Source organism: Monodon monoceros, unplaced genomic scaffold (genome assembly GCF_005190385.1).
Source record: "Monodon monoceros isolate NGI ecotype Baffin Bay Population unplaced genomic scaffold, NGI_Narwhal_1 Super_Scaffold_3, whole genome shotgun sequence".
Lineage (NCBI taxonomy): Eukaryota > Metazoa > Chordata > Mammalia > Artiodactyla > Monodontidae > Monodon > Monodon monoceros.
Genome location: NW_021703780.1, coordinates 100939453 through 100965345, shown reverse-complemented (window position 1 = coordinate 100965345; position 25893 = coordinate 100939453). Strand labels below are relative to the sequence as shown.

The 25893-nt window shown below is 64.0% G+C and overlaps 1 protein-coding gene across 14 annotated transcripts in view; it reads left to right on the top strand.

The window, feature by feature from the left end:
* The window catches only part of EEFSEC (eukaryotic elongation factor, selenocysteine-tRNA specific), a 215569-nt gene that overhangs the window by 141794 nt on the left and 47882 nt on the right, over positions 1–25893 (top strand). For 3 of the 14 annotated variants that reach the window (XR_003796588.1, XR_003796599.1, XR_003796590.1), the window contains exon 7: positions 7047–24126. The exons of 7 other annotated variants lie outside the window; for them this stretch is intronic. Coding sequence is in view for 1 of the 7 variants with exons in the window: in XM_029242024.1 (XP_029097857.1) it covers positions 7047–7219 (173 nt within the window). In the remaining 6 variants the exon portion in view is untranslated. Of the gene's footprint in view, positions 1–7046; positions 24539–25893 lie in introns of those variants that run through there. 4 more of the 14 variants (XR_003796589.1, XR_003796591.1, XR_003796598.1 and 1 more) reach the window with 4 other exon arrangements.

The following is a 25893-nucleotide window of genomic DNA, read 5'->3' as shown; positions in this document are numbered from 1 at the left end:
TCTGCCCTTCACACCCACCTGCCGCCCGCCCGCCGTGGAGTCCACCCTCAGCATCTGTGGGCAGTGTGCGAGGAGTCCCAGCAGTCCCGTTGAGACCCAGAGCATGGAGGCACTGAGGCCTCGTCCCTGGAAGTACCTGGAGACAGTCCCCACGGGGCCGGCCCACGCTGCCCGGGCAGGGCGCCCCCAGTCGTTCCCCTGCCTTGTGCCCTTTCCTCCCCACCCCTGTGCCCGGCCCGGCCCTTCAGCTGTGTACCCAGCGAGAAGCAGCAGGGTGCTGGGCTGGCCAGGCCCGAGCCAGGTGGCGGAGGGCGTGGCTTTGTAAGGCCATGGGCCTGACTAGCTGTGTGACCTGGACAGTCACCTCCCGTGCCTGGAAAGGACATCTGGAGGCTTGCAGGAGACGCTGAACGCTCCTGGCTGGGCGGCGTGTCGAGGAGAGCGCCAGCTAAGTGGTCGCGGTGACGGTGGTGGCAGGGGCGACCTGGCCGGGCCCAGGCCCCATGCTCCAGGCGGCCTTCCCCGCCCGGAGACTTGGTCAGACCTCAGCCCGAGGGCTAGCCGGAAGGGCTCCCCCGAGCACTGCCACTGAGGCAGGGCAGCGCCGGCCTCGGGTCGCGGTCAGCAGGGACCCACCCTGCCCGGCCAGCCCTCACTCCTGGGGCACGTAGCCCATCCCCTGTGGGCAGTCGCCACCCCCGGGACCGTCTGCTCGCACCTGTCCAGCGTCCAGGTCCCCACGTGCCGAGGGGGCCAGCGCGTTCTGCCTCCCCCACTGCCTGGCTCGGCTGTCAGCTGTGGGAGGGTGACGGGAGCCAGGCGGACAGGTGGGCGGCTCTGATTCCCAGGGCGTGGGCGCTGCCGGGGCCCTGCCCTGGCAGATGAGACAGGGCAGGTGTGCCAGGTGGCCAGGGTCCCCCTTCCTGGAAATGCTGGCATGGCTGCAGGCTGCGCCCCGTCTCCTGGGCACACAGGTTCTGGACGTGGGACAGTATAGAGGGCCTCAGTGGCCCTGGAGGAGGGAGGCCTGCAAGGCTTCAGAGGAGCCAGAGCCATACGCTAAGCTCCGCTGAGACGCGAGCAGGGGTGGGGTTTGCCAGGTGGACGGGCCTCGTGGACACCTCAGGCTGAGGGGGCACCGGTGCAGAGCCAGGGCGGGGCGGGGGCGCGCGGGTGAGTGAGGAAGCACGGGGTGTGCCGGAGGCGCTTGGCGAGGGCCTGGTTAGAGGAATTTGGACACCTGCCTGAGGAACGGCTGGAGGTTTCTGAGCCGAGAGGGATGATCAGGTCTTTGTTCTGGAAGGATCTCTGGCAGCCGACCCAAGGCCAGATCAGAAGAGAGAGCTGGCAAGAGGGCCTGGAGGCTCCTGCCAGGAGGCCAGTGCAGGGCCTGCTCCTGCGGGGCCTGTGGGGTGCCGAGGCAGGGGTGGGTCCTGGGGGATGCCGCGCCCCGGGAGCAGCCCTGGGTGAGAGGTGGTGAGCCTTGGCTGCCCCGAGCACCCGCCCCAGTGGCCCCCCCGCCCCCCAGCCACCTGAGGGGGTGTGGCCCTAGCCCGAGTGGGTGGCACGCCTGCCCTGGGCCGAGGAGCAGTGGGAGCTGACGCTGGACGGCGTGGGGCTCGTCACAACCCCCAGCAGCCCCGCACCAGCTGCACCCCTTCCAAGTGACAAGGGATGCTCCTGTCCCCGGGCCGTCGCCCTGTAGGTGAGCCTCTGATTCTCAAGACCAAGTCATTTCCTGTTTCAGAATCGCTTTGTTTCTTGCCTTAAAACAAAATCCTTCCTTCCACACAACGCCCTGGTTTTCACTCCCCGCACGCCCCCAGTCTCCAAAGCCTTGGCTGCCTTATAATTTCAATTTACATGGTGTGGGAAAGATTTCTGCAAAGGGCCCTTTTTTGTTTTTGAAGAATTCATCATTGCTGCTAAGAAGCTTAATATAAATTAAAGGAGGAATTAAGCAACATTAAGACATCAAAATGGGGGTGCAGGCGCCCACCGCCTCGTCTCCGCCCATCAAAGGGGCCGCGTGGGGCCCGTGGAGTGTGCGCTGAAGGCCTCAGACGGGGCCAGCTCCAAGGAAGGGCCTGTCTGTCGCCCGCCTCTCCTAATTCCCTTTGTTGCGGGGACAGCGGAGCACACGTCTGATAAAAACTTAATCACCTTATCTTTTTAAAGCAAATTGCATCTTTGTTTACATATGGGATCCATAGCAGGAAGGGAAAGGAGGGAAAACCAGGCAGCTGTCCCCCCACAGCCAGCCACGCTCCAGGCTCCCGAGGATGAGCACGACAAACCAGGCCTGCAAAGCCATGGCAGGGGTTCCAAAGCTGCCGTCACCCCCAAAAGACCCCAAAGTTCAGGAGGTTCAGCAGGAAGGGAGCCGACCGGTGCCCCGGCTGCCCGAGCGGCCAGTCCTTCTCTGCCCGAGCGGCCAGTCCTCGCGCCAGCTCTGGTCGCCAACCCGGCTCTCCCTAACCCGCTAGGCCTGCCCCGTACCGCACTCGCCTCTGGGCGTTTTGCTGAAAACCAGGCTGCCTGTCCTCCTTGGGCCTCTCCGCCGTGCCGGCTCCATCAGAGCCAAGCTCAGCCCAGGCCCAGTTTGAGGGACCTCAGCCACACTGCCCCCAGGGCGGGCATCCAGTCCAGAGTCGGCTGTGGCTGAATTCAAGGCCCTTCATGACCATCCAGCCCCCAGCCCAGCTGCTGGCTGTGCCCCTCTGTGCTGCTCAGCCACCCGTCATCCCCGGGATGATGACCCCCAAAGGGCCCCCTGTGCCCCGGCTCCCTCCCCGCCCTGCATTTCTGCTCTCTCCAAAGCTGCGTGCTGCGGGAGGGGGCGTGCTGGAATGGCGGGAGCTGGCACAGCTCTGAGGGGCCACCGCGGGGGCCAGTGACCCCGAGCTGCCTGCAGGGCTCGGTTCCCCCTGGAGGGTGCAAGCCGCCCACCAGCGTGGAGACCGCTCTTGCAGTCGGGCCCCCAACATGAAAGCAACGCCAGCAGTTGGAGGCAATTTGCCGGCTTTGATGGCCGTGTCAGGGCGGCACCCAAGGCCAGGGCTTGGGAAACAGCACGCTGCCCGCATTCTTCCCTGATTACCCGAGCCCGAGCCAGAGCCCAGCAGCCTCCAGCCCATTGTGCCTTTGTGTGGAGCTGGCGCTCGGTGAGAAAGGCCAGCCCGGCCCTGGGAGAGTGTCCCCAAGGGAAGCCACGGGTAGCAGCGTCACCCCCAGGGTCACGCCAGCCCTCCCCACCACATCCCGGGGTCTGGGCTGGTCGGGGGGTGGAGCGGGGCCGCTGGGCTCCAAGAATCCTGAGGGTTAGGGAGAAAAAGCAGGGACGCCTGTGAGCCCCGTGGGATCACGGGGACAGCGTGAACTTGAAACCTGCAGCAACCCTACCCTCATGCCCACCCCACCAGGCTCCAGGTCACGTGGGGCAGGGGGCCTGCTCTCTAGACCCAGCTCCTCCCTGGGCCACAGGCATGCAGACGAGTTTTTCTGGTCCTGGAGGCACAGCTCTGCTGGTGGGTTTCCCTTCCTCGCCCTGCACAGCCACTCGAGACCCCACTCATTCTCTGCGTCTTCGTCCAGCAAAGCCTCCCTGTACCCGCAGGCCAGGCCCTGTGCCTGGGCCCTAACTCCCACACAGGCCGCTGGGGAGCGGACACAAAGCAAAACTCCTGCGAAATGGGGCTCCAGCAGTGATCCCGCCAGCCAGGGCAGGGGCGGGGAAGCCTTCCCGTGGGGCAGTGGCTGAGTAGGAGTTGGCCAGACAGAGAGGGCCGGGGAGAGTGTTCCAGGTGAACGGAGCAGGTTCAGAGGCTCTGCTTTATGTCTGCTGGCTGGAGCAGGGAGCCCGTGATGTGGCAGAGTATACAGGGAGGCACCCGCTGGGTGACACTCAGGACCTTGGATGCCAAGTAAGAGGAGAGACTCTGTCCCGTGGGTGGAACCAAGCCGGGACAAGGGAGAAGACCAGCACAGTGGTCCCCCAGGGCAGCGCCACGGAGGCCTCCTGTGCGGGGCCAGGAGGCAGGGATGCAGAGCAGGGATGCTTGATGCAACAGCGGCGGCAGAATCCGTGGCCTCCCTGGGGGCGAGCAAGGGCCTGAGACCCTCCCTGTCTGGGCTCCCACGGGCCCAGCACACGGGGCACCTCGTGGACACGGTTAGCCCAGAGCCCCAGCCCTGCAGCCCCACCAGCACGTGGCCATATGTGCTCTCTGTCCTCGAGCACCATGCCCACCCCACCCAGGACTTGGCGCTCAGGCTCTCTGCCTGCGGACCCTCACCCGGCATCTCCATGTGGCCGGCCCCTGATCTCCAGCCCCAGGTCCCCCCAATCCCGCCCCGGTTCTTCCTGGAGAAGCTAGCCCTCGGCGTTATTTCCCTGGTGGCCCTGGTGGCTGTCTGCCTACCTTGCTGCCTTGTTTACTGCCTGCCCCTTCTCGGGCCAAACTCTGGCGGGCAGGCCCACCATCGTCTCCCAGGCCTGGAGAATTCTGTGAAGGTTTTCAGGCAATGACCACCCGACACCCTGACCTGCCCTCATTTCACACCACTTGCCACTTGGCTGAGGGGAAAGGCCACCACACAACAAGGTGGCTCCCAGTGGCATCGCCACGCATCCCCACAGCCTGGCTGCCCCAGCAGACGGTCTCGGCTGGTCGGCATTCAGGCCACCCCATAACGGAGCAGAGGGAAACAAGGCGGCCATCTCAGAAGAACAATTAAGTGGCCTCGTCCTCGCCAGCGCCAGATAGATTTTCCAGCTCTGCCTGCTTTGGGCCGCGCGAGGTATGCGCTCTGTGTAACGAGAGCCATCGCGGGCGAGATGGACCGCCGATTGGGCCACGCCTGTCTCCCCAGCCCGGCGCAGACGCCGGGGAGCCCCGCGCCTCTTCAGCCATCAGACCTCCTGGCACCAGAGGGGGACGGGCTGCCCGTGCATTTGTCAGGGTCTGGTGCCAGCCGCCTCCTTGCAGAAGGAAGGCCGGGGAGTCAGACATACCTGCAGGACTGGCACTGGCCTGAGGGCTGCCCCGGGGCCTTTCCCACGCCCCACGCCCGACCCCAGCGGCGGGCGTGGGGCCTTCGATCTGACACCAGGCTGCCCAGCAGGAGGGAGGCTCCCCTTGGCCCCAGCATCCTGGAGCCCCGTCAGCCGAGAGCCCCGCCTCCCCAGGGAACGCAGGCTTTGAGGTGGGCGGTGGAGAGGGAGACCGAGTCCCTCGTGCAGCGAGCAGGGCCGTCCCCGCTGACTACGGTTGTCCCTTGAACCAGCCTCCTGGTCACCTTTCTAAACATCCAGCAGCTGCAGGGCCAATACCCAGTGCTCTCCCGGTCTTGCTTCCTCTGCAGAGCCATTGTCCAGAGCCTGTTTCGGGTGGACACCCCGAGCGATGGGCTGGGTGGCAGCAGCCCACATTTGCCACCAGATGTGGACCAGAGTTCAAATCCTGGCTCTTCCCAGCTGACTGTGGGGCCTCACATGAGGCACCGCCCTCCTCAGGGCTCCGTTCTCCGCAAGTGCGTGGAGGGCCCAGGGGACGGGACGGCCAGGGTCCTCCCTGCACTGAAGCGCGACGTGAGCTTCCGCTGGCCCCTCTTCTCGGGAGCAAGCCAGCGCCCAGGCGAGACTGGGCCCGGGAGGACACCCCTCACGTGACGGCAGAGGCACTGTAGGTGCACCGGGTGTGCAGGGGGCGATCCACCGCCTCGTGCCCATCCCAACTTCCCACCGGCTCCGGACACCCAGCCGTTAGGTCTCCTGGCCAGTGGAGCGTCTTTGTGTGGATTAGAAGTGAGTGCCCTCTCTGGGGACACAGCGGCCTGCCAGGACCCTCGTTTGGCGAGCCAGTGTGGGCTGGTACCCCTCACTAGGGTGTGGAGTCTGCACACCTCCTGGCCCATCCAGGCTAACCCTCACCCCAGCCCTGCCAGCCTGCTCCCAGCAGGGTTGTGGGACTCACAGAGGGGGAGCGGCTTGTTCTGGGGTGCCCGCTGGTGCAGAGCTAGTCTGGGGCCTGGCCAGAGCCTCGGCCCATATGCTCGGGGTAGCCAAGTAGTCTCACCCTGGCCGGCAGCCCACGGAGAGACTGCCTTGGGCTGCCCCCGAGCAGACGCCTCGTAAAGACAAGCCCCAGAGAAAGGGGCACAGCAGCCTGGTGTTGGACGAGGGGAAGGGTGTCCCAGGCAGAAGGAACGGCATAGGCAGAGGGGAGCCCGGGGACGGTCGTGGGTTCCTCAAGGCTGCCGGGAAAGCACGAAAGCAGTGGATGATGGGGCTGGAAGGGTCGGGTGGGCGTTAGGGTGTCAGCAGGAAGCAGATTTCCGCTCAGTCGTTCGGCTGGAGGGAGTGGACAGAGGGTCTGTACCGAGGCGTGGGTGCTTAAAGGAGCCAGTGAGCCGTGGGGGCCGCTCCACCCCCGCCTGGGGTTAGGGGGACAGCGTCTGCCAGTGCCCAGGGAGGAGGACCCCAACAGGAGCTCTGGCCAAAGAGAGTGGGACCGTCACCCCACTTCTCCCTCCCTCCGCCCTCCGATCCACTGAGGTCCTTTGGCAGAACCGTGATGCCGTCTGCAGAGGTCACCACCCGGGCACACAGCAGGGCAGGGAGAGCATCTCCAGGGGCTGTTGGAGAGTGCCGAGCCTGGGGGGCCTCAAGTGCCAAGTCTCAGGGTTGAGACTTCAGATGAATGCGCCGGGAACGGCGGGGCCGCTTAGAGCACCGAGAGCGGGGCGGCCCACAGGGGCCTGAGTCCTGGGTGGGTGGGCGGGCAGGGGACCGGGAGAGCCAGGTGGGAGCCACGCTGAGCTCCAAGCCAGCCGGGCTGGTGGCGTGGACCAGTGCGGCGAGGGGCCCGGAATGCTGGTTGGGGAGGCAGGGGGGCGAGCCCAAGGTGGCACTGGGGTCCCGGCTCCGCCACAGAGGGTGTAGGGGCGTTGCTGAGTCGTGGGGCACGATGGAGCTGGGCCAGCACACGTGCCGTCTGTGGTGGCGGGTGGCAGAGTGACAGGCTCTCCCTCTGTGCCTCACGCAGGTGGCCTCAGCCCCGAGTCCAAGAAGATCTTGACACCCACCCTCAAGAAGCGGGGCCGCGCCGGCCGAGGGGAGGAGGCCGGGCAGCCAGAGCCCGTCCAGCACGTGGCTCTCAGTTTGTCTTTCAAGCGCTACGTCTTCGACACCCACAAGCGCATGGTCCAGTCTCCCTGAGTGCCCGCCGGCCGCCCCAGGGCACCTTGCCCAGGCCCGGGGGCCACAGTGCCACATGTGCCTCCACCTCCAGGCTCTCCCCGGAGCCCCCGCACCCCCCCGCCAGGGGACAGCACCGTGCAGGAATGGGCTTCGGCTCCACAGCTGGTGGCCGGTGTCCCCCAGGCTGCCCGGCTGGTGGCCAGCGCTTGCCAGTCGCAAATAAATGCCCCGTGGTGCCGCCCGTTCTGCCGGTCTCTGTGATTTCCTGGGGTCCCCCCACCCTCCCAGATCTGTTCCCAAGGGCGACGTCGGGAATTGCCAGGGCTCCTGCCGAGAGCAGCGCTAGGGGAGGGACCCATTGGGCTGAGGGGGTCCACAAAGTGTCAGGCCCTTAGGTCAGGCTCGGTGGCCCCTCGGGTCTCCTGGGCCTTGAGAGAGTCTGGGAGTCCTTGGGCAGCCGAGTCCAGGAAGGGCGCCCAGGGGTGTCTGGGAGCAGCGGGTGCCAGGCCAGTGCTTCGGGGCAGAAGGCAGGCTGGGGGGTTTGGCCCTGCCCCCCAACACCAGGAGTCCCCAGGCCTTGTGCCGAGCCCCTGCAGCCGGGCCTCTCTCGAGCCCAGCAAGCCCCGCCCTGGCTCCTCTGCCCCCTGTGCCTCAAGCCACCCCACCCTGCAGCCCGACCTGGCCATACTCAGAAAAGGGTGAAGTGGCAGAGCTGACGGGCTGAGGGGGTATCAGCTTTTAAAGACACTTGCAGGATGAACACGTGTTCCAGAGTCCCTCTATTTGGCCTCCGGGTGGACGCAGAGGCCTCCCTTTTACCCTGGTAAGCGGTGTATTATGCTTTAATTTGCGAAACTGGCATTAAGAATATTAACGGGGATGGGCCACAATCAGATGACTTGGGCCTGGCAAGCCCTGGAGCCAAGGGCCCTGGCCAGAGAAGGATGCTGTGCACCCGCCGGGCCTGTGCGTGGTGGCCATGCTGGGCAGCGGGCAGCCCTAATCCAGCGCCAGCATGGGTGCCGGCAACAGTGGTGGCAGCCAACCCACGGCAGCCCTCACAGGGTCACAGACGTCAGGCCAGGCAGCCATCAGGGCGACAGCTGAGGGCTAGGTGGGCAGGGACAGTCCGGGCCTGGCCCCCATCCCCCCGGAGCTGGGAATAGGGCGGGGGCAGCTGGCGCTGCCGCAGCACAGTCAGGAAGCTCCCCTGGGAACCGTCCCCGACACCCCACCATGGGCCAGGCTCCAGGCCCCACTCTCGTTTAGCCCCACCCCTGCCCTGCACCCCATCTCACCAGGGAGGCGGTGCCACCTGGCTGAGGCCACCGTAGGTCACAGGGTGGGCTCCCAGCAAGGACTTCAGGCAGAGGCCCCGCCCCCAGCCCAGTCCAGTCCAAGGGGAGCAGGAAGGGCCTTCACGAGCACCTGCTGGTACCAGGCCCCGGGCTGGCCGCTCCCGTGGGTACTCGGCCCTTTGGAGGGGACCCTGGCAGGGCTGGGGCCTCCCGGGACTCACCCCTCAGATGAGGAAACCTTCCTTCGTCGTCCTCAGTGCGTGGGGAGCTAGGTGGGCACCACTGGGACCTCCAGCCAGGCCAAGTCCTCCCCGACTGAGGGCTGTGAGGGTGACCTCTCCCTCCAGGCTCCCTCGGGGTGGCCCTGCCCTGCCCTGCACAGGCTGTGACCGTGAGCACATCACTGTCTAGCTCCACGTGAGGGGTCACGTGACCCAGCGGGGCGAGGGGTCCTCCGTGAGCAGGTGCTAATTCTGGGGGCAGATCCGTGGGAGAGAGGGGCCCCGAGCCACTGCTGGGCGTCACATCCTGGCTGCCCACTGACCAGCACTGTGCCCTCGGGCAAGTCCCGGCCTCTGCCCGGGTCCCTGGGTACAGCAGGAGAGTCAGAGCAGCTGCTGGCCTCCGTGTCCCTGCAGCCGTGGGAGGGGGACCAGTAGATGTTGTCTCCCCACCGGGAGACTGGGGGCCTGAGCACCTCCCAGCGGTGGTGTGGGCAGCCCAGACCCAGCACTGCCCCCAATCGGCCACTTCTCCAGGACCTCTGAGGGTGCCCACGTCTCGCCTGAGGACAGCACTCTTCGGAGCCCCGGGAAGCAGGCGGGCTCAGGCCGAAGGAACTAAGGCCCAGGGAGGAGGGGGCAGCCGAGCCGCGGGACAGGGAGGGGCTGCCAGGGTGCAGTGAGACTGCCCGCGTGGCCAGCGGCCCAGGAGGGGACGCTATCAGGTCTGGCATCGGTCGAAACCCGAGCACCCCAGCTGCGTCGGCGGGGCGCAGCCTTTGAAGGGGGAGCACAGCGGGCAGGTAGGGTGGGGGCCGGCGCCTGGTGCTCTCCGGAGCAGTGTCCCCCTTCCCTTGGCTCCAGGCACCCCCAGACCTTCCACGTTTCGTGGAAGAGAGGGCTATAGTGTGCGGAGCCCACCGTGGCATCATCACGCACGTAAAGTCGCAGAATATGCTCACCCACCCGCAGGGGTGGCCGGTGGGGCAGCCCCGGGGCCCAGCCATTGCCTCAGGTGGAGCTGGGATTTGAACCCCGGTTCTGGACACCTCCAGGACCCCCCTCGCCCCAGTGCCTCGGCTGCGCCCTGGGACCCTACTGTGGGCTGAGGGCCGGGGTGGGGGCCGCCCCGCCCGCCTGCCCCCCAGAATGAAGTTGTGGGCAGGCGCCCTGCCACGGACTGGGGCAGGAGGGGCGGTCGTGATCGGCAGGCCCGGCTGGCTGGCTGGCGGGGCTAATGCACCAGCAACGAGATAAGGCTTATCTGGAAACGTCTCTGGAATTGAGACTCTGATGGAAACAGGCTTCTGGGTTAATATACTTCTGACAGATAAAGTGGGAAGCCCTGGGGGCCCGGGGCAGGAGAAGGGGCAGCTCCTGTTCTCCCAGGCCTCCTACCCTGGCCGGCGTGTGTGCACATGTGTCTGTGTCTGGGTGTGCACACGGATCTTGGTCTCTGGGTGTGTGTGTCTCATTTGCGGAGGCTTTGTCAGGCTGGGTGTCTGGTGAAGAGGTGGGTGTCAGGTCCAGTGTGCACAGGGTGGGCACACACATTTGTCCAGGGCCAGTTTGTCCCTTGGGCCTCTTCCCCAGGATCTGGTGGGGTGGGAGTGGGGCTCATCACACCCATTCCGCGGACCCAGAGCTTCCTTGAGGTGGCCCAGGACCCTCTCAGTGCCGGCTCACCCTCAGGCGATCCAGACCTCAGGCCTCCCCAGTCTCCTCACGGGGCATAGAATTTCCAGGTTTCCTTTGAGGGGGCTAAGGCCAGTCCTGGCCATGGCCTCCCAGCTCCAAGTTCAGCCATGTCTGTCCCCCATGGCCATGACTAGGGTGAGGAAGCCTCTCACTAAGGGGCCACCTGGGCAAGGTCTTGAAGAGAGAGTAGCAGTTTGGGGTGGCGGGTGGGGGGGGATGCTTCGGCAGACGGGACAGCAGGAGTGAGGGCTCTGGTGGGAGTGCGGAGTTGGGGGGCCTGCGAGAGGAGGGACAAGGTCACGGCTCCCCGGTCTCCCTCCAGCCCTGGCTGGGCCTCCAGCGGCCCCCGCACTGGCAGGCCTGATTAAAAAGAGTAATTAATGCCTGGCTGATAACACAGTCGAGCCATTAATTAGGCAGCTCGGCCAGTGCCAGGGCCTGACTGCTGGACGGCACCCAGGCAGCAGGGATGCTGGGCATGGGGCGCTGTGCTCCCTGGGGGCAGTTGACACCGACCCTGGGCTCGCGGGGTCTGCTGCGGGAGCACCGTTCCCTCTGCCGAGGGCCTGTGGCGGGGCGGGGAGGCAGTGGGGGCAGCTGTGGAGGGAGGCTGGGCCGAGAAGAGGCCTTGAAGGGCCTTGAAGGGCAGAGGCAGGGCGAGTGTGTCCGATCAGCGTTCGAGACACCCCCCCCGCCCCCGCCCCGACTTCCGACCAGCGCTGGACACTCCTGGCCGAACCCCAGGGCCTCCCGGGGGGCAGGGACTTCGTGGGCTGGAGGAGGACTCCAAGGTTGGCCGGTGATGGGCCAACGGGAGGCTGAGCAGGCTGAGGCCCTGAGGCCCTGGGGGGAGGAAGAGGACATTTGGGAGGTTTGGGGCTTCGGCGCAGGGGGTGGAACTTGGTGGCAGTGGCAGAGTACGGAAGAAGCCCAGAGCTGGTCATTCGGCATTCACCAAGCACCTCCTGTGTGAGGGATGCGGCGGGGCAGGGGCAGCCCTGGAACCCCCACCCAGGCCAGCAGGTCAGAGGTCGTGCACCCACGAGGTATTGCTCAACCCCCCGCTGTTATCACCGGGTCCAGTGGGGAGACGGTGCAGCAGAGAGGAACGGCCACTTCCTGCGGCCACAGCTGGGCTCTAGATAAAGGCCCACTGGGAGCCCCGGCCACCCTGGGGAGGGCCAGCCACCCACCTCGCCCCTCAAGGGACACCCCCCAGACAGCCTCCAGGCTTCCCGCACAGTCACCGCCGGACAGGGCGGGCGTTCAGCTGCTGAGCGCCTCCCGTCCTGCTCGGGCCGGGGCTTCCGCTCCCCTCCCCAGGGTGGGCCCACCGAGCCCCGCCGAGTCAGGCAGGTGACCAGCGCGGCGCCTGTATCTGAGCACTGCTGTCACAGCAGCATTCACCCGGCCCACCCGGGCCCTCGGAGGGGCCGCGTAGCTGGGGGAGGCGCCCCCGCCCACTCTGCCTCTGCCTCGGGGTCTCCGCGTCCATCTCTCGCTCGTCCTGCACAGATGACCTTGGCTCCAGGCCCAGTTCACTCCTCCCACCTGCCACACTCTGAGGCGTGGACCTTGCTTGTGCCGCCAGCCGAGGGGGGCCGGTCGGAGGGGCAGCTGAGTGGCGCGGGGTCTGTGGGCCTCGTCACCCGCAAAGGGTGCCCGTGGCGTCCGGTTGGCTCCCCCTCCCACCCTCCTCCCTGCATGGTCCTCCCTGGTGCCTGCCACCCCCCAGGTATGATCACACCCTCTCAACCCCCTCTGCAGTCTCTGGGGGCCTGTCCTTGCACCGCCTGAGGGCCCGGAAAGGTGGGGGTGGAGCCGGCAGGATGCAGGAACCGGGCCTTCCCTGCAGCTCCAGGCAGCCCTTGGAAGCCCAGATTTCCCAAGGCTTCCAAAGCTGGGCCACAGAGCCAGGTCCTGACCCGTCCTGGGCCCTCCCAGTTCCTGCCCTTCTCAGCCAGTTCCTTACCCTGTTCCTAGACTGTCAACACCACCACCACCCCAAACCTGACCAGCACCCCACATACACCCTTATCACGAGGGGCCTGCACAGATACCCGTGGGGAGGGCCTGCTGGGGGCACAGGCCGGTGGGAAGGAGCGTGAGGCTGGTGGTCAGCAAGGAGGGGCCGTAGCCAAGGCCAGGGGAGGGGGACGCGACGTGGCCTCTTGCCTTGGCACTGGGAGGCACACGAGGCAGCGAGAGGGAGGGGACCTGGGACACCTGGCGAGCCTCCCCGCGGTCACAACGTCGGCTGCCAGGTGGGAGCCCCGTGGCAGACACGGGTGTGGGACACCTTGACGAGCTCGCTGGGCCTCCCGAGCCCAACCCCGCAGCCCCTGGGAGACATGGGACCCGGGGCTCGGGACGGTGTGGGCTGGAGACCGGCGTGCGTTGAGACCAAGCTGGAGAGAAGAAAAATCAGGGCGTGCGCTGCGGGCCCCGGGCAGGAGAGGACATGCGAGCCGGGGACAATGGACGTGGCTTGAGATGCTCAGCCCAGGGCAGGGTCCAGCGGAAGTGGGCCAGGCACCTCTGGGCGGCAGGCAGGTGTGGGCAGGCTGTTGTGTAACAGGTGTGGGGTGAGATGGAGCAATTTGTTCCCTAATCAGATGTGGCGCCAGACAACAGGGGACGCTGGCCTCCAATCGGCAGCATCTCTCCGCTTCTCAGTATTCAGGGGTCGAGGGAAACGCGCCCGCCCGCCACCCAGGCCCTCACCAGTCACCTGCCTGACTCGGTGGGGCTCAGTGGGCCCACCCTGGGGAGGGTGTGGGAGTGCAGGTCAGGGGAGCAGAGGGAAACTGAGGCAGGAGGGCGGGGTTGGTCCTCTGCCCCAGCCCCCCAGCACGGGGAACCCTGTGGGGCAGGTCCCGGCGCAGAGCTGGCCCGGGGAACAGGGGGTCTGGGTGCGTGTGGACATGCAGGCAAGCCACGGCCGCCCCTACCCTGTGGACAGCCGGGTGGGCTGCTGTTAAGGAGCAGTTGTCAGTCACAGGGCGCCACTGATAAGACAGACAAGCATCTCCCGGTGGCCGGAAGGTGGTGGGAGGAGACCCAGTCCTGGGGGTGCCCCCATCGCGGGTGGAAACACTGAGGCTGTCAGTTCCGGGCAGGGCGCCTCCCACCCACCCGGGCCGGAAGCCTCTCCAGGGCCTCTGGGCAGCTGCTGTACACAGCGAAGCCATGGGGCCCGGGCCTGGCCAGGGACGGCCAGCCTGAGGTCACCTGCAGGCCTGAGTGTAGGATGGCAGGTGACTCCCGAGAAGACCCTGGGGGGCAGGGAGGAGCCAGTAACTCACCCCCTCAGCCCCAGCCTTGAAGCTACAGCTCAGAGGCCAGAGAGGTTGCAGGCGGAGGTCCCATGGGGCTCGTCAGAGCTGGGGTGCCTGCCTGAGCCCTGTGCTGTGGGGAGTGGCCAGAGCCAGGGACAGCGAGACACAGGCAGAGACATACGGCAGCAGAGAAAGAGCGAGACAGACGCCCAGAGAGATGGAGAAAGAAGTAGAGAGAGAGATAGGGGGACCCCGAGAGCTGAGTGCACCCAGGGGAGGGCCCCAGAGACGGGGAGGAGAGAGAGGGTCCCTGGGGTCGGCCCCACTCTGATTGGCCAGGACTGACTGCAATTAAAGCCCATAATTGATTCCCTGGTCTGACGAGGATCATTTCCATGCAGAGAATTAAGGTTTTCTTCCAAGATGGAAATAAAGATTAATTTGCAATTTCCTTCCTCACTGCACACAGGAGAGCAGCCCCTGCTGGGAAGAGGGCTCAACCTGGCAGGTGGGCTGGGGGGGGGATGGTGGCGCGAGATGGGGCAGCCTCCAGGCCTGGGCGCATGGCCTCCCTGGGAGAGGGCAGCCTCTGGAGGCTCCAGGACCCCTGTGTGCCCATCACTGGCCCAGAGGGGCCCAGCCTGTCCCCCTCGGGCTCCTGGCTCTGTGTTGGTGCCCCGCTCAGAGCGCTCCCACTGTCCTGCTCTGTACCCTTGGAGGGTGAGGCTTACGACTCACGGCCCCATCACGTCGTCTGAGGCCCGGACAGCCACGGTAGATGAGGCAGGAGAGTCCCCGAGGGGAGAGGCGGGAAGGCCCGACTCCCTTTTCCCTGTGGGTCCTTCTTCAGCCCCAGCCTCCCCCCCAGGCACAGCTAATGGAGCCCCTCCTGGAACTCACACAGGGCTTCCCTGGAGGGAAACACGCTGGAGCCCAGGAGGCGTCCCCTCCTCTTTGGCCTGGTCCCCGCGGCCCCGCGACCCTGCACCCTTCACTGGGGGCACCCCAAGCACAGGCACACATGCAGAAAGTGACAGCCCTGGGGCCTGTCCAGGCCCAGCCACCGAGGGCCGCCCCTCGGAGAGGCCTGCCGAGTCCAAGGAGGCCAGAGGGGCCACCCACGCCCGTGTCCCCGGGAGCCAGCGTCACATCCTCAGACTTGTCCCCGGCAGGGCACACCGTGCGGCCATCGCCTCCTCCGCCCTCTGCAGGCCCACACCTGCCGAGGCCCAGGCACAGGGAGGGTGATCAGGCTGCTCTTCCGGCCCGTGCAACCTCTGAGCGAGCACAGCTGGGGCCACTTGCTGCCCCCGGGGACAGCGGTCCGAGCGCAGGACGGGGTCTCACCGGTGGTCTTCCGAAATCCTGTCTGCACTCCCTGAGTGCTCCGGGGCTGTGTTCTGCGTGACCTCTGGGCAGGGCCTCCAGGATCCCCAAGAATTTGAACTTGGGCTCTCGGCCGGGTATAGCCTGAGACCCACCGCCCGGCACTCCCGCCTCTGCTCCCTGCCTGCCCTGCCTGGTCCGCTGTGGGCCGCACAGCCCAGGGTTGTGAACGGCCTGGAGCTGGCCGTCGTGCCTTATGCCAGCCTTTCCTGACAGCCACCTCTGGATGACCTATGACCTCGCCCGGCACACAGGCGGTGGGGAGTTGGGGGAGTAGGTTTATGAGCAGAGGGGCTGGTGCATTCCTCCACGGCCTGGTGGCCTTGGCCTAGGTCACCATCGCCACGGGACTGAGCGGCCGGCTGCCCCCCCAGAGTCCCGACCGCTCCTCCCCGGCCCACCTGCGACACCACGTGCTCCAGAGCAGGGACTTCATCTGGCCTGTGTGCCTGGTCCACCTGGGGCTGGGCGGGCTCACCCCCCGCCCCCCCTCCACTGCTGCCGCATCCTCCAAGTCCAGCCTCTGCTTACATACCTCCAGGCACGGGGAGGTCCCTCCACACTATCCCGGCCGAATGACAGCTGACACAAGCAGCAACTCTGGGGCAGCCACCAAGACAGCCCAGCACAGGGCAGGCCCTCTCTGGGGGACGCTCTGGTGGGTCCCAGGTCTGCCCTCTGCACCTGCAGCTCCTCTGTCCCCAGCGCTCTCCTCCGAGAAGCTGGGCCCAGAACCTCGGTTCCCTGCCCTGGCCCTGGGCCCTGAAATGCCCCGGCTGCTGGTGGCCACTGCATCTTGTTCATTAGTTCGTTGATTCCTTTGACCAAGATTGGACCAAAGTTTCCTGCACACTTGCCAGGGCCTTGGGGCGGCTTGGAACAGCCTGATGAGGGGTGCCTAGAAGGGCGGGGACAGTTGCCACCCTGGCCACCATGTCTGGGAATCATAGGCTGGCCTCTATCCTGGGAGAGTCAGCATGCAGATCCTTCCTGCAGGTTCCACAGACCACCAGCACCTAGCGGTCATGTAACCAAGTGTCTGGTTCCCAGACCTCACCTCGCTCAGCAGCCCTGGGACCCAATGAGGCCTGGAGCAAGTGTCTCACCCTCTCTGTGCCACAGCAAAATGGAATGGCTATTAGGACCTGCCGTGCTGGATAGTGGTAGGAATGAAAGGGGCACACAGCAGATGCTCACTAAATGCTCTGTGGCAGCCACCTGGGAGAACAGTGGGGTGTTTCCCAAAAAGTGAAACAGCGTTATTGCCCCAAAGTGGAAACAACACTAATGTCTATCAACTGATGAACAGATGAAAAGTGGTGGGCGCACCCACACACTACCTGGAATACTATTCCGTGGAATATTTAAATGAAATATTATTCAGTGATAATATAATAATAATAAAAAGGGATGCAGTACCAATGCTTGCAACATGGATGAACCTTGAAAACATTGTGCTGAGTAGAAAAAGCCAGATTCAGAGGATGCCGTGTTGCATGGTTCCACGTGTATGAGCTACCCAGAAGAGGCAAATCCATAGAGACAGAAGGGAGACTGGTTTCCTAGGGCTGGGAGATGAGAGGAAGAGGGTGGCGGTCAGGAGGTGGGGGGATTCTTTCTGGGGTGATGGAAATGATCTAAAATTGATCGCGGTGATGGATGTACAGCTCTGTGAATATACTAAAGCCATTGAATTATGCACTTTACATGAGCGAATTGTGTGGTGTGTGTTATATCACAATAAAGCTGTTAAAAAAAACTAAGCAATGAAGTTACCATATGACCCAGTAATTCCGCTCCTAGGTCTGTACCCAAGAGAACTGAAAACATACGTCCACACAAAAGCTTGCACACAAATGTTCAGAGCAGCATGAGTTGGGACAGTCAAAAAGTGGAGAGGGGGCTTCCCTGGTGGCGCAGTGGTTGAGAGTCCGCCTGCCGATGCAGGGGACACGGGTTCGTGCCCCGGTCCGGGAAGATCCCACGTGCCGCGGAGCGGCTGGGCCCGTGAGCCATGGCCGCTGAGCCTGCGCGTCCGGAGCCTGTGCTCCGCAGCGGGAGAGGCCACAGCAGTGAGAGGTCCGCGTACCGCAAAAAAAAAAAAAAAAAAAAAAGTGGAGAGGACCCGAATGCCCATCAACTGATGAATGGATAAATGAAATGCGGGCCTACCATGCAATGGACTGTGTGATTAGCCAACAAAAGGAAGGAAATACGGACACGGACTCAACATGGATGAACCTCGAAAACATTACGTTCAGTGAAAGAAGCCGGATAGCAAAGTCTAGATTGTAAAATTCCACGTACAAAAGTGTCCAGGATGGGTAAATCCATAATTGTAGAGAGTACCTCTGTGGTTGCCGGGGGCTGGGGACCTAGTGGGATGGCACTGACTGCTAGTGGCTGTGGCTCCCTTTTTGGGGACAAAATGTTCTAAACTTAGATTGTGGTAATGGTTGCACTAAAATGCTAAAACCACTGAATTGTACACTTTAAGCGGGGAGCTTTATGGCATGTAAATTGTATCTCAATAAAATTGTTTAACAAATGAATGATGCTCCAAGCCTGTCCTCACCACCTCACAGCCAGTCCTGGGTGGCAGCCCCACACCGTTTGGTTCTGGCCAGAGCCTTGCCTGATGGGGAGACAGCGCCCACTCCCCGGGGACTGTGGGGCAGAGTGAGCTTGGAACTGTGGCAGGGGGTGAGCGACACCCAGAAACACCCGCACAGCCTGGCTCCTGGTCCCGGCCGCCCTCTGTGCCCACCCGCGGTGGCTCTCAGCTCCCAGGGCTGCAGGAGAGGCTGGTGGGATTCTGCAGTGGGAATCCTGCTGTTCTTGTCTTAAATCATTTTAGTATGTGTCATGTTTATTAAGGAAATAGTTCAAACATGTGAAAAATGCACAGAGCACAACACAATGAACTCCCACCAACACCAGCGAGGGAAACAAGGAGTGGGGGAGGCTGCTGGAACTCTCCAGGCTCTGCAGCTGAGCCTCTGCAGACCCCCTGCCCGCCTGTCTTTGTGGAGCGGCCCTGCTCAGGAGGCGGGGGGCCTGCCCCCACTTTGCTTTCCCGGGTTGGGGGATCAAAGCTCACCATTGGGACCGGAAAGCAGTAGGGACTGAGTCGACCTGAGACTCTGAAAGTCTACAGCTCTGTTTTTAAAAAATCACGGTTTGCTGCATAAAGAAAAAATTACCCTTTCAGATGTACAGTTTTGTTAGTTTTGAAAAACACATGCAGTCACAATACAGAAAAGTTGCCCCCCTCCAGATCCTTCATGTGCCCGTGGCCCCCCTCCCGGCAGTCACCGGTCTGTTTTCTGTCCCTATAGTTGTGTGTCATCTAGAATGTCACGTGTCACATGGCCACATTTACACCTCTGGGTCCACCCGCGTCCAGTGCCTGGACGGCGGTTCCCTTTGCTGCTGGTAGATTCTTCTGCATGAATGTTCACCAGCTGCGGGACAGTTGGGGGGTTTCCAGCGTGGGGCAGTTGTGAATAATGCCGCTACAAACACTCATTGATGAATTTTTGTGTGGACCTAAGCTTGATTTCTGTTGGGTTAGCACCTGGCTGTGGAATGTTGGGCTGTGTGGTAAGCGGTGTCTAACTTCCCTAGTGACCACCAAGCTGCGTCCCCTCCTGACACGGCTTTCTTGCTCTTTCCGTCAGGCACCTATGTAGGGCCAGGCACTGTGCCAGGTCAGGGATGACCATGGCCAAGACCGGCAAGGCCCTGCCCTCCTGGGGCTGCCAGTCCAATGGGGGAGGCAGACAAGAAACAAGAAGACTTCAGGCACACGCAGGCTCGTGCTGGGTGGCGACACAGGCTCTGAGGGTGACAAGAAGGAGGGGATGGTCAGCGAGGTCCTCCCTCACGAGGGGAGCCGTCCGATCCTAGATCTGGGGGACTGAGCAGTACAAAGGCCCTGAGGCAGGGGTGTCCTGTCACGGTGCTATGACCGTGATGGATTTACTGGGCACATTCTGTGCTCAGAATGTGCTGAAAACCTCAGAGACGTCTTCCTACTTAATCCTCACACAACCCTGAACAGAGGGATTACCGTCCCGTCCCCCCGGTCCCCCCTCCCGCTTACAGCTGTGGAACCCTGAGAATCACAGCCAAGAGGGGCAGAGCCAGGATAGGAACCCGGTGGGACCCACAGAAGCGTCTTAACACTTGGGTTCCAACCTCAGCTGGGGTCGGTCCCTCCTTGCGGTCCTGCTGCATGACCCGGGGCGGATGACCGGTCCTCTCTGAGCCTCTGCCCTCCCATCTGCCCCTCAGCCCGCAGTGGGAAATGGTACCATGGAGCCTGGCAGTGGGCAGGGGGCTGTGGCCATCTGCGGGGCGGGGACAGATCTGGCCGGGCGGGGCGAGCCGTGGGCGCTGCACCGCCGCCAGGCGCCGACAGAGGGCAGGAGCGGCCCGCGCGTCTGAGGCCAGGGAGCGCAGGCGAGCGAGGGTGCAGGGGGGGACACCCACGTCCCCGGGGCTCAGAGCTGTGAGGTCCAACTGAAACGTCCACCTGAAATGCGGCCGGTGTGGCCGGAGGTTCTTGCAGGTCCAATACACACCGACCTCCAAGGCTTAGTGTGAAAAATGAATGCAAACTACCACGGCCATCAGTTTTTGCATGGATCACATGTTGAAACGACAATATTTTGGACATACCGGGTTAAATAAAATATAAAAGTTAATTTCACTTTCGTTAAACATGGACACGTAAACTTAAAGCTCCGCGCACGCTGGCATTGTTGGCTCTCGTGCTGTCTGTGCAGGACAGTGCTTTTGCCTTATGCCACGTGACCCTCATTAATCCTCCCCGTGAGGCCTGGACTGTAGCGGTCCCCATTTACAGATGGAGAAACTGAGGCAGCGAGAGGTGACACGGCGTGCTCGGGGCCAGCTATGGGCGCGCACCCCGTGCCCAGGTGCACACGTGCGTGTCACGTGCACGAGTCCACGCATAACAGACGGATGAACCAGCGCTGCCAACACCCCAGCCACGTGTGCAGCCAGTCTCGCGACATCCTCGCCAACACACACGTCCACACCCCACACACACACCTGCAGGAGTGCGGCCCGTGTCCCCTGAAGGCCCAGGTGCCATCTGGACAACTTTCGGGGAGCCTGCCGTTGGCCAGCAGGCCCAGGGTGGCCGGTGGTCTCCCTGCTCACCCAGGTCCCGGACAGGGGTCCTGGCTGCCATTCCGTGTGTGTCTGCAAAGGCCACCCCTGCGGTGAGCGAGTGGCCTGCCGCCCGGCGCTTCGGGCCCTTCCTTCTGGCCGCAGACCATTTGCATAAAGCTCCCCGAGCCCACGGATCGCATTACATGGAGGCCTGATGATAATCTTTGTTGAAATAATATTTAACACATGCTGCACTTTTAATTAACTATCTGAATAATCTCAAATTAATACCAGAGCTTTAAAAAATAAGTTTTCGTTTTCGCGTTTGGTAACATAATAGCGGCCCGGCTGGCCCGTTTCCCCTTCCTTTGATTTAATTAAAAGCCCTTTTGTGTGTCTCTTGTCACTTCAGAAACGGACAAAAGCACCCGGGTGGGCAGCCCGGGCTCCCGACTCAGGGTCCAGGGCTGGGGTCGCGGCCGCGCAAGAGCTCTGGGGTTCGGGCAGCCCCGCGGCACCATCCGGGAGGCCGCGGTGTGGCTGAGCGTCACCCATTCGCACAGGGACACGGTGACGGACATGCACACGGAGGCGGGCGGTGACCTGCTGCCACTCTTCCACGCATGTCCCGAGGCCACTGCCTGCGCCAGCCCTGCAGGTGCATGCTTGGTCACAGCCGCGCGCCGGGCAGTCAGGCGGTGAAAACTCAGGCCGGTCTGGGCTGGGGGTTAACAGTTGGCGTCCTGAGTCCGGATCCGAGAAGACCACGGCTGCCGGTCCCAGTCCCATGCCCAGCCGACAGCTGAGTGTGTGCGAGTCTCTCTCCCTGCTTTACTGTCTCCGTCTCTGTGCCTCTGTCCCAGGCTCAATGCTTCTGGAAACAGGGCCAGGCAGGCAGCCTCCTGGGGCTGTTGCTCCTCTGCTGTCCCTCTGTCCATTGTGCCCAGGGCCGGCCGGCCCCCCAGGTCTCTTCCGGGGTCCTGAGGAGCAGCAGGGGGACAGCGTTTCCTGGGGTCTCTGGCTTGCTCCCCGCTGACAGGCCTGAGACAGGCCGAGGGAGGCCTTGCACAGGCGAGCAGCCCTGGAGAGGCCAGCGGGGATACGCAGGCCCCTGCGGAGCCTCAGTTTTCTGTGCGGGTCCAGGCGGGTGGGGATCTTTCTGCTCGGTGGGCCTGAGGCCCTCAGGAACTATGCAGAGACAGGGTGCACAGCAGACACCCACCGCCAGCCACGCCTGGATTCTCGGGAGGGAGCCGCGGAGATTCTCTTGGTTCTGGGGCTGAAGGTCGGATGTGGCTCCCACGTGGAGAGTGGTGGCTGGGTGCGGAGCCTGTGTGTCCCTCTAAGCCCGTCTGAAAGCTGGGGGCCCAGGACAGCTTCCGAGGCTGCTGCCGCGGGTGCAAATGGCCACATCTCCACCACACACGCAGCCTACGCATCCCATCAGCAAGCAACGGAGGGTTGGATGTGAGTTGAATGAGCGTTTGGCGTCCTGCCTCCCCACGGCCGTGACCATGAGCGGGTCCCTGCCCTCCCCAGCCCCCCAGTCCGGTGGGAGGACAGTCACATGGGTGCAGAGCGCGGTCCTGCAGTGGGAGCTGCGAGGCCGGGCTGCAGCCTTGAGGTAGAGGACGAGGTGGGTGGGGACCGGTGCTCGGCTCTGGGCCCTGCCCTGCCGGGGGCCTCATCGGTGGCACGGTCAGAGGAGAGGCTCCCGGGGCTGCAGTGACCGACGCCAGGGTCCAGCCGCCCTCCCCGGGCGCTGGCCCTGGGACCTGGAGCATGACCGGCAGGGCCGGGCCTGGGGACTGACTGCCCTGGGGTACAGCTCCCCTCCCCCACCCCAGCCAGTCCCTTCTGGCTCAGGCTGACCTGCCCGCCCCGGTGTCAGCGGCGGCCCCAGCAGACTCCTGCCTCGACGGCTACCTGGGGGAGCGGGCGAGCCAGCTCCTACCCACTTCACCTTGGCCGGTGAGGACTGGCCAGGCCACTCCAGGCACCCGGACGCCACCGCCACACACACTCACACGTGTCCACTCACACGCATTCACACACGCGGTTCCGAGTCACCCAAGACCACACACGAGTGAGCACACAGATGGCCAGCTGGCCCGCAGGGAGGAGTGATCGTCATGGGCTGGGCTCCAGGCGTCCGTCCACACGCGGGGTGGGGGCACTGTTGTCTTGAGCACCTACTGTGTGCTAGTGGCCGTGCGTGAGCCCAGGGACTGGCACAAGTCTCAGGTCGGGCAGGGGTCCCGGTTCACAGAGGGGGTAACGAGCTCAGAGAGGCGGGTGAAGTTGCTCAAGGTCACACAGGGAGAAGCGGCTAGAGCCAGGCCTGATCTCGAGCCTACGCGCCAGTCAGCCCACCACTGGCCCTTCTACTCCTGAAGGCTCCCCGGCGACACGGCCTGACCAGGAGCGAGGCTGGCGGGCGGGCGGGAGCCGGGCTGCATCTGGAACCCCAGGAGGCGACCCTGGTGCTGACCCAGAAGACTCGGGGCCCCGCGTCCATGGCGAGAGCCTGAGGAGCTGGGGGCAAAGTGAGAGAGGGTTCCCCAAGCCCCTCAAGGTGGTCACAGAACCAGAAACCACTGAGGCCTGTCCCGCTAGCAAGGGGCCCGCGACCTCGTGCCACCCAACCTGTGAGCTCCTGTCGAGAGCGGCAGGGCACAGGTGTGAGCACAAGGTACCCGGGAAGGGCCCAGAACCAGCAGCGCTAAAGGAGAACCCCTCATTCATTCATTCATTCGGTCAATCAACAGGTGTCCGCAGGGGCAGGTGCTGTCCTTCCTGGACAGGTGTGGCGAGGCTGACCCGGGCCCTGCCCTCCTGGGACGGCCGTTCCGTTGGGGAAGAGGGACAGCGTGCACCAGAGATGGATGAAGGGATCTCAGATAATGATCGTTAGCCAGTGTAATCAGGGAGGGCTTCTCTGAGGAGGGGACCTTTGGGCTAAGACCTGCCTGAGTGACAAGGAAGAGGCATCCAGGAAGAGAATCGTGGGGCAGGATTCCAGGCAGAGTGACCCGGAAGGGCAGAGGCCCAGAGGAGCGAAAGCTCGCAGGACAGGGGCCTGGGCGGGAAGCAGCCTGAGGGAGCCTAGGCAAGTGGGGTCGCCCACACCCTGTCTGAGGGGCAACTGCTGCCCAACTCCAGCCCATGGTCGCCTGTGGGACTGAGCACCCAGTGTGGCCAGAGGTTCCGATTCTCCAAGAAAAGCTGGCGGTCTGGGTTTTTACACAAAACCTCCTGATTTTTTAAGTGGCCACAACCGATTCAACTTTTTCTGAAACTCTTCAAGCCACAGAAAATGTTTCTGGGGGCCAAAACCAGCGTGTGGGCCTCTAGTTTGAGACCTCGCTAGGAACTGTGTCCTGCCTCCCAGGCTTCCTAGTCGGGAGACCCTGGGCAGGTTGCTTGCCCCTTCTGTGCTTCAGTGCTTTCACCTGTGAAGCGGAGGCGACGGGGCCTACCTTGCAGCGCTGCTGTGCAGGGGTAAGTGCTTCAAGTTATTCATTCATTCAGCAAATATTTACTGAACACCTCCGCGTAACAGAGTCAGTGCTAGGTTTGGGGGTCATAACAGCGGGCAAAAGAGACAGTCTCTGCCCTGGTGCCTCTTACCGTCCACAGGGGACAGAAAATGAGCAAGTACGTGAGCGAGTGCCGCATAGGAATGCCACGTGGCCAGAAGGACCGAGAGGGAACCCGGAAGGCTTGACGTTGTAGACGGGGTGGCCAAGGAGGGTCTCGCTGAAGAGAGGGCGTCGGCGTAAAGGCCTGAAGGATTTGAGGGAGTGAGACACACAGATATCCGGTGAAGTGATCGAAGCAGGGCCAACAGCCAGTGCAAAGGCCCTGAAGGCCTGGCTGCTCAAGGAATGACTAGGAGACAGGTATGGCTGAAGTGGAGAGATTCGGGCCAGGGAGGTGGGAGGTGGGCCTGGAAGGAGATGAGGTGGGCCTCGGGGGCTGTGAGGGCTTCAGCTTTTCCCCTGAGTAAGGTGAGAGCCAAGGGAGTGTGTGGAGATGTGAGGTCTGCCTTTGGTTTCCACAGGATCCTTCTGGCGGCCGCTGGGGCAGAGGCGGGGAGCACAGGACGGAGGCTACTGCAACCGTCCAGGCAAGAGGGCGTGGGGGCTGGACCAGGGGCAGCAGTGGGGCTGGAAGCAGTTGGCTCTATTCTGGAGAGACTTCAAAGGTCCGCCCAGCACAGAGAGATGTCAGAAAGATGCCTAGGTTTGGTCGAGGCACCTGGAAGATGGGAGGATGGAGAGGTGGAGAAAGCTGGGTCAGGGCAGATGTGGACCTGGGGGGCTGCGCAGGGAAAGCAGCTGAGGAGGGGGGTGGGAGCGGAGGCCCATGGGGGACACGACGCGGGCACCCCGTTGGGGGTGCATGAGTGGGGAGAGTAAGTGTAGATGGCCGTGAGGACAGCGGCAGCCCGTGGTGCGCAGCAAGCTAAGACATCATTTGTCAACTCGGGGTCCAGGGGAGGGGCCTGGACGCAGCTCCGGAACGCAGGCCGGGGAGGCGACGCCGGGGGAGCCTGGGCGGCTGGGGGCCGCAGCCCTCCCCTCCCCCTCGCCACCTGCGGGGTCGGTCAGACCCGGCCTTTGTCCCGCGCCGCAGCCCCGCCGCCCCGCGCGGCGCCCCCCGAGCAAACACAGCTGAGCGCCGGGCTCGCGTGCCGCCCCCGCCCCCAGCTGCGGGCGGGCGGCGGGCGCGGGGCGGCGGCTTAGCGGGGCAGCTGCGGCCGCGGGCGGGCTCCGCTCGGCCGCTCCCACCGGCGCCGCGCTTTGTCATGCAGATGCCCGCTGGCGGCGCGCGCCCGCTCCCCAGCTGACCCGGGGCGCCCGCTCCCAAAGCGGGCCCGGGCCGGCCCCAGACCCGCTTTGTCCTCCGGCCGGAACCGGATCTCCCTGGTGCTGGGCGGCCCGCGCCAGTGGCTGGGCGTCTCTGGGCCTGTCTCCTGGCATTCCAGGCGGAGGACCTGCGGGTTTCCCTTGCGGGGTGCGGAGCACATTTGGGGAGCAGCCTCCATCCCTCCTACACGGACGGGACCCAGTCGAGCAGGACCCGCGGAGCAGGCCTCTGTGGCCATCCCCGACCCCTGCCGGCACCGCGGACGGTGGGCACCCAATCCCTGCCCCCGCCGGCCTCAGCCTTCCCATCTGCGCTTTGAGGGCGGCGCCCCAAGCCGGGGAAGGTGACTGGGATGAGCTTCTGGGCTCAAAGGCCGCGGGGAGTCTGATGACACAGGGTGTAGACGTCCCACCTTGGTGGGTGCTCTTGATAAAGGCACAGATGCTCCAGATGCCAGACACCCCCCCCCCCACCTCCCAGAGCTGCCCCTCCTACGGCAGGCAGGCGGGTGGGGCCTTGCCTGGGGATACGCCCACTTTCCCCAGAGCAAAAGATTCACCAAGAGAGGTGATCAAATGGAAAGTTATTTACTGCCTGGTGTCAGGAGTCAGGCCTGAGGCCAGGCCTGGGAGGAAAAACATTCCTGGGTTGGAATCAGGCCGGGAGGCGCTGGTGTCCGTCCGGCAGGGTCACCACGTCCTCCCTGGGACCTTCTCTCCCCACTTTGCGGGTGAGGAGCCCAAGGCAGGGAGCAGCGGAAACGTGGCCCCCAGCCCTTGTCCTTGCCTGCGAAGAAC